A 7,137-nucleotide genomic window follows, 5' to 3' on the forward strand; every position below is an offset into this window, starting at 1 on the left:
TCTGTAAATTTTAGAAAGTCATGCAAATATATCCATTTTGCTGTCAGGAGTGGGCGAGGCTTACGTGAGTGATGCGCATGCGCGCTAAACAGACTGAATAAAATAATTCTCAATAAAATATGCATTCTCCTAAAATATTTGTTGTTGGACATTAAATGTGACACATATAGAATTTTAATCCTACATGGAAGTGTATTTTTATGATAGCAGTAACTAAATTTTAATCAATAGAGTTTTCACCCCTTCAAGAGTGAATGCTGCATCTTTTTCAATTGACAAAGCAGTAACTGTAAATCAAGCTAGCTAATACAGCCCTAATTACTAGCTCAAATGAGTTAATATGTATTCCTCTTATCATATAAAATATAGTCTGTTTTATATTATTTATTTACATTTTTAATTTAGTGTTTTTAATGCTTTAAATAGCAATTGTGTATTGTAATGTTTTAATGTTCTACTAATAAACATAAAGTACTGCTGTCATAAAACCAGAGAGAAAGGCTGCATGGCTAGAAACTGCTGATCAACTGAATGCGCATGTAGCAGCATGTTCAAATGTTTTTAAATATCTTAAAACAAAGTCATTAAATCAGTCGGTTGCAGCCTATATTTTTATTTATTTAAGTTGCATTTTCTGTATACTTTTATTTTTGGACAGATCACTCAAATGTGAGAGAGTCAGCATTGTAATATCAATGCGTTCCTATCGGTCAGTGTTAGAGGAGCTCAGCTTAGCCTGCTCCAGACCAGGTTAGTTTCCCAGCATAAGTTGCCACAGTGACTGAGCTTGAGCTATGCTAGTTTTGCTTTATGAAACCAAATCAAGTGAAAATAAGTCAGACTAACTGAAATAAGCCTGGCTTATGAAATATGATGATTAACATCAGTCCACAATCAGGCTATAGTGATGCAGCCTGAAATCATAATCACGCCATCTTTGTTAATTTAGCCAGAAGAGAGCTGAGCTGACTGCTCCTGGTTTCTCCCAAGCTGTTTTTTCTTCATTTCAGTCACCTGCTGGAGTTTGGGTTCCTCTTGCTTAGCCGGGGTTTTAAAAAACACTGAATATTCAGAAATAATATTGATTTGATTGTACTGACACTATTGCATAATGACAAAACTTGAACTGAATTGAGCTGAATCATGATATCACTGTTTTGTCCAGAGCTGCTTTATTGCTGAATCGACTTTGTTTCATAATGTATTAATTTTGCAACATTTTCACTGATATTGAATCTTATTAAATCAACATCAAGCTGAGACAAAGTGAATAATAACTTGTGTGCTATACAATTCCTTATAGCTGAATTGAACTAATTCATTCGTAAAGATTAACTTTACAAAGTTATTGAACTGAATTGTCTTTTTAGAGGTAAAGTTTTTCATTAAATAAAACAATGTTTTTGTACAACTTGTGGTTGCATTTTATTTTTCTTCATGTAATTACCTACTTTTTATAGAGTGTTTCATTGTTATATGCTCCGGAGTCATTTTGCTATCTGGGTTTGATAAAGCGTTGATTTAATCCGGTTCGATTTTCTTGTTTTTAGGTTCGGGGTAGACAATGGATTAACAGCCTTAACCCGTTTAATCCCACAGGTCACAATAGTGACCGTGAAGGTTTTCATTTATAAAGCTCTAAAATGTTACTGACTGGCGTTTTAGTGCATTTCCTGCAAATATGGTAATTTTAATTTTTACTTTTAATTATTTAATTGATTTAATGATTAAATGAGTGAAAAGCAAATGCTTTCCCAGATAGCAGACGCACATATGCAAGATGTCTGATAAAGATCTCTTCATCTGGAAAGCATCTGCTGTGTACAAACATCTGATAGACGTCTTTAAGATGTCAGTTTTAAATCATAAACATCTTACAGACATCTTCTAAACGTCTATTTGACATCTGATAGGAAACGTCCTATAGACGTATTGCAGATGAGCAAACACTCAAAAAAATACTTCTTCCAGATGTAAATACAGACGTCAAACAGTACGTGTGCTATCAGTGTTTAGTTTGGGAAATCCAGATCTAAAGATGGAAATGTAAAAAAAAAGAAAAAAAAGAAAAGAATGAAATCTTCATTTTGCAACCGACTTGACAGCTGCACATTCGAGGGCGGAGTCTGTAGCTATCAGGGAACTACATGAAATATATTTCATTTATGTACTGAGAAGCATTCTCCTGTAGTCTACTATATTGGTTATTCTGGGCTCTGGATGAAATATACCCCTAAATCCAGGGAAGGGAGTTCACTTCTCGAATCACATGGAGCATGCAGAACTCCAATACAACACGTGAGTCATTAAACTATTATATATTGCATTTATATATTATGTTAATTTGTAAAAAGTAGACAAATAAGTAGAGTGAAGTTTAAAGTATTTGGGTACAAAATATATGTTGTTTATTGTATCTACAATCATTAAATATTACTTCTGTAACAGTAACAGGTTAATTAACTGTTAAGAAAGCTACTTGGGGGGATCACAGCAATTCTGAATGGGTTGTCTTGTGTTATGTTGTGTAGCGGTGTTGTGTTTTATAGTAATAATAATAATCAGTGTTGAGTGACTTTTAATGAATCAACGCTATTCACATAACACGAAAACCAAGCATCCTCAATGATGTCCTCTACTTTTAAATTATTACAAATAAACACTATTATCCATAAATTCAACTGATACAAATACCACAGGCTTTTAAAAGCACCTTCTTGTCGGTTTTCATTATAACCGCCCTGTGGTTGTGCATTCAGCTCTTTAGCTTCACTCATTGGGTTCATAGGGATGGACGCTGATATGGGTTTTCCTCTCTCTGTTGAGGAGACCCGACCAGAAGCAGTCCAGAGTTCAGTGTGTCCGTGTCCATTCACTCACAGAAGATGATGAGGAAGATGATGCCTGATGAAGAGGAGCGGCTTGGGGGGTCAAGAGATAAAACGATGTACTGGAGATTCACATTTTCTTGACTTTGTATGAAATGGGTTCTGCGGTCACTCCTTAAAAGGGTGGGTAACAAATTAAGATTTAATTCTTCTTTTTTTTTTACATTTCCATCTTTAGATCTGGATTTCCCAAACTAAAGCATGTGCTTTTACATTTCAAATTAAGCAGTTATTAAAAAAGGTTTGTTTTCTTGTTTACCTGCATGTCACATGACTATTCAGGCGACATCAGAAAACGCTGAACCTATGTGATGTTAAATTATTGAAATATGAACTTATTATGAACTTAATATGAAATCGCAAGGGGACTTCAAGGGGAAAAAAATTGATCAAGCGGTCTGACTAACAACAACAAAAAAATCACTATGTACTAGAATGGTTTATTTTAAACCAAAGAACAACCAAGAGCAAGTCAATGCAGAAAATGTGTGAGTGCAAGAGTTTAATTACCAAACAGCTATGCATTTCCATAAGTGTGCGCTCTGATACCAGTCATTACGGTGTGTTTAATATTTATAAGCCTTTGCTTATGAATATTAAATACAATTGTTGATGATTCTGAATGCACTTGATTGTTAAACGCCACAGTAGTTAATATTCATGAGCGTACCATGGTTGTTATGGCAACCTCAAATCGCAGAGCGCTGTGAAGCAAGTAGCGTCCTGACGCAGGGGGCGGAGCCTGTCTCTGAATCCTATTAATATTCACGAAGCTCTACTAGTAGCAGTGCGTTCGTGTATTCACAAAGCGCGTGCGCTCTGACACCGCTCGTTACGGTATCGCATGTGTGTCCGGAAGAGTGCGGCTCGACGGGTCGGTGTTGGATGCTCGTCGGTTCGAGGGGCGATGGGTCTGATCGCTCGCGTCCGTAAAGAATGGTTTATCATCGGTATAGTGCTGGTCATCACGTGCGCCAAGCTCGCGCCGTCCGTGGGAGTGAAAGGAGGTGAGAATGACCGGACGCATTTCTGGACAGCTGAAGTCTATAAAAACTTTAAAATCAGTTAATGCACCGGTAATAAAGCATTATGGTCTGATCAACGTTAGGAAAGGATCAGGATGACTCGTATGCATGAATATGACACAACAAGGGAGTGATCAATGATTGATTGCATGCATGCATGTGCATTGACATAAAGTGCAAGTAGTTATGATGTGAGATGGGGTTAAATGTCTCTATCTAAATGCATGTGTTCATGATCATGCAGTGTTTTAATCGCTGTGGTTTGTGTGGCAACAGGTTGATGGGTGTTTTAAATAGTGGATAGTTTAAAACGCCTTGAAGTTTGAAGGTTATATAGTCATAGATAGATAGATAGATAGAAATGGGATTTGGGTTTAAAATAGTTGTAAGTTGGATTGATCAGGTATGTTATAGCAAAAATCATTAGTATGCTTGTTTTCCACCAATATGAATTTCTAATATAGAAAATCATCACTATATATCAGTTGGATTTTTTACTTTAGAAATCCCCTTACAAAACATTATATTGAGGGTACCGTGATACACATGTGTATAATATGATACTGAATAACTACCGTGGTTATATACTATAGTATTTATATTGTACGCCTATGAGAAATTGAAGAAAACCATGCTTAACTGTCCAAACTGCCATGCTATTACGCTAGTGCCATTATCCTAGTGTCCCAAAATATGTTAATACCATTTTATGTGCGTAATACCTCATGCTATTATTTCCCCATGATCATTAATCTGTTCTCTTTCAGGTCCTCTTCGGCCGGAGATCACCATCACCTATGTTGCAGTATCTGTTATTTTCTTTAACAGTGGCTTGTCTTTGAAAACAGAGGTATGATGGTGCCTGTTTGGTTTTTGGTTATAGATTTTTAATAAACTAATGTCTGTTTTGCTCTGTTTTCAGGAGCTAGCAAGTGCATTAATGCATGTAAAGTTGCATTTCTTCGTCCAGACATTCACGCTAGTATTTTTCCCCATCGCCATTTGGCTCCTTCTCAAAGTTCTGGCCCTAACGGCGATCAACGAGTGGCTTCTCAGAGGGTGAGTGCACGTATTTTCAGTCCTTTTCTTATACACAGTCACCCTGTCTACCTGTTCGCCGCTCGGCTGAATGGAGTCTCTGTCGGTAGGTTTGCGCTGAGTGTAACTGGATCTCAGAGGTCTTCAGTGTTGGCGCTTTTGGTTATTTTCCTGCAAGAGAGTCGTTGTGTTCACCTGCAACCTCCACACGTCCTTTCATAGACAGAAAAGACTTTCATGTTTCTATAACATTTAAGATTATGAGCTACTACAGCACAACCATTAGCTGAAATGTCCTGAAGTGACTCAGGGTAGTTATAGTAGAGCGTTGCTTGCTCCTGTCTGGAAATACGGTGGGAAACAGTGAAACAAATGCGATTTAAATGCAAAGTTATATGTTATTATTTATTAACTTCTCTCTCTCTCAGGTTGCAGACGGTTGCTTGTATGCCTCCTCCTGTTTCCTCTGCTGTCATCCTAACTAAAGCTGTAGGAGGAAATGAGGTAAATAATAATACATCATAAAAACTTTACAAGCAGACCTCACTATAAAATCATGATAATTTGTATAATATATCGGAAAAATAATAACTTTCCAACAGAACAATAACACAATTTGGTGTAATATATAATAAATAAGCCCCTTTATAAATAAAACTTTACAAAGTCACATTTTTCATAACAATGATCACAACATCACAAGCTTGCACCCATCACAACAACTTTAACAACACATTCATCTCAGTTTTACAATCACATTTCATCTCAACAATCACAACTTTACAAACACATTCATCTCAAATTTTCCAATCACATTCCATCACAACAATCACAACTTTACAAACAATCACATTCCATCACAACTTTACAAACAATCACATTCCATCACAACAATCACAACTTTACAAATACATTCCTCCATATGGGTAACTACTTTTAAAAAACACTCAATCACAACTATCACAACTTTACAAATGCATTTCATCACAATGATCATATCTTTACAAGTTTGCACCTACTGCAACATTCAAAACACACTCCATCACAACATTCACAACTTTACAAGCACATTCATCTCAAATTTTCCAATCACATTCCATCACAACAATCACAACTTTACAAACACATTAATCTCAAATTTTCCAATCACATTCCATCACAACAATCACAAATTTACAAACAATCACATTCCATCACAACAATCACAACTTTACAAACAATCACATTACATTCATCTCAAATTTTTCAATCACATTCCATCAAAACAATCACAACTTTACAAACACATTAATCTCAAATTTTCCAATCACATTCCATCACAACAATCACAAATTTACAAACAATCACATTCCATCACAACAATCACAACTTTACAAACAATCACATTACATCACAACAATCACAACTTTACAAATACATTCCTCCATATGGGTAACTACTTTACAAAAACACTCAGTCACAACTATCACAACTTTACAAATGCATTTCATCATAATGATCATACTTTGCAAGTTTCCACCTACTGCAACTTTAAAAACACACTCCATCACAATAATCACAACTTTACAAATACATTCCATAACAACAATCACAGCTTTACAAATACATTCCCCTATGTAAGTAACAACTTTAAAAATGAATTTCATCAAAACTTTACACACAGACCTCACCACAAAATCATGATTATTGTTATGATCACACTTTGTTATAGAAATCATTACTTTCCAACAGCACAATCACAAAATTTGGTGTATAATAATAAGTAAAACCCTAGAATTAAATGCCTTTCATCAAAATCATCACAGCTTTACAAGCTCACTCCCATCACAACTTTAAAGAAACACCTAATAACAACAATCACAACTTTACAAACCCGTTCCATTACAGCAATCACAACTTTACAAATACATTCCACCATAAGGGTAACATGTTTCAAAAACACTCAATCACATCTATCACATCTTTGCATATGTATTTCATCAAAACTTTACAAACAGACCACCGCAAAACTGTTACAATCACTGCTATAATCACACTTTGTTATACAAATCATAACTTTACAACCAGTTGAATGTATATGTTTATGTATTCAGTGTATATATTCTTTCTTCAGGCTGCAGCCATTTTCAATTCTGCATTTGGGAGTTTTCTGGTAAGTCTGATAACAGAGACATAAAAAAGGGAGG

At 35.5% G+C, this 7,137-nt stretch overlaps 1 protein-coding gene across 1 annotated transcript in view; it reads left to right on the forward strand.

The window, feature by feature from the left end:
- The first annotated feature begins 3,691 nt into the window (after nt 1-3,691).
- Nucleotides 3,692-7,137, forward strand: part of LOC107550139 (sodium/bile acid cotransporter 7-like) — a 7,051-nt gene continuing 3,605 nt past the window's right edge. Inside the window, exons 1-5 of the mRNA XM_016231367.1 lie at nt 3,692-3,895; nt 4,681-4,763; nt 4,836-4,972; nt 5,380-5,455; nt 7,065-7,107. Coding sequence (XP_016086853.1) covers nt 3,733-3,895; nt 4,681-4,763; nt 4,836-4,972; nt 5,380-5,455; nt 7,065-7,107 — 502 coding nt within the window. The 5' untranslated portion in view covers nt 3,692-3,732. The remainder of the gene's footprint in view (nt 3,896-4,680; nt 4,764-4,835; nt 4,973-5,379; nt 5,456-7,064; nt 7,108-7,137) is intronic.

Source organism: Sinocyclocheilus grahami, unplaced genomic scaffold (genome assembly GCF_001515645.1).
Source record: "Sinocyclocheilus grahami isolate Dianchi unplaced genomic scaffold, SAMN03320097.WGS_v1.1 scaffold389.1, whole genome shotgun sequence".
Lineage (NCBI taxonomy): Eukaryota > Metazoa > Chordata > Actinopteri > Cypriniformes > Cyprinidae > Sinocyclocheilus > Sinocyclocheilus grahami.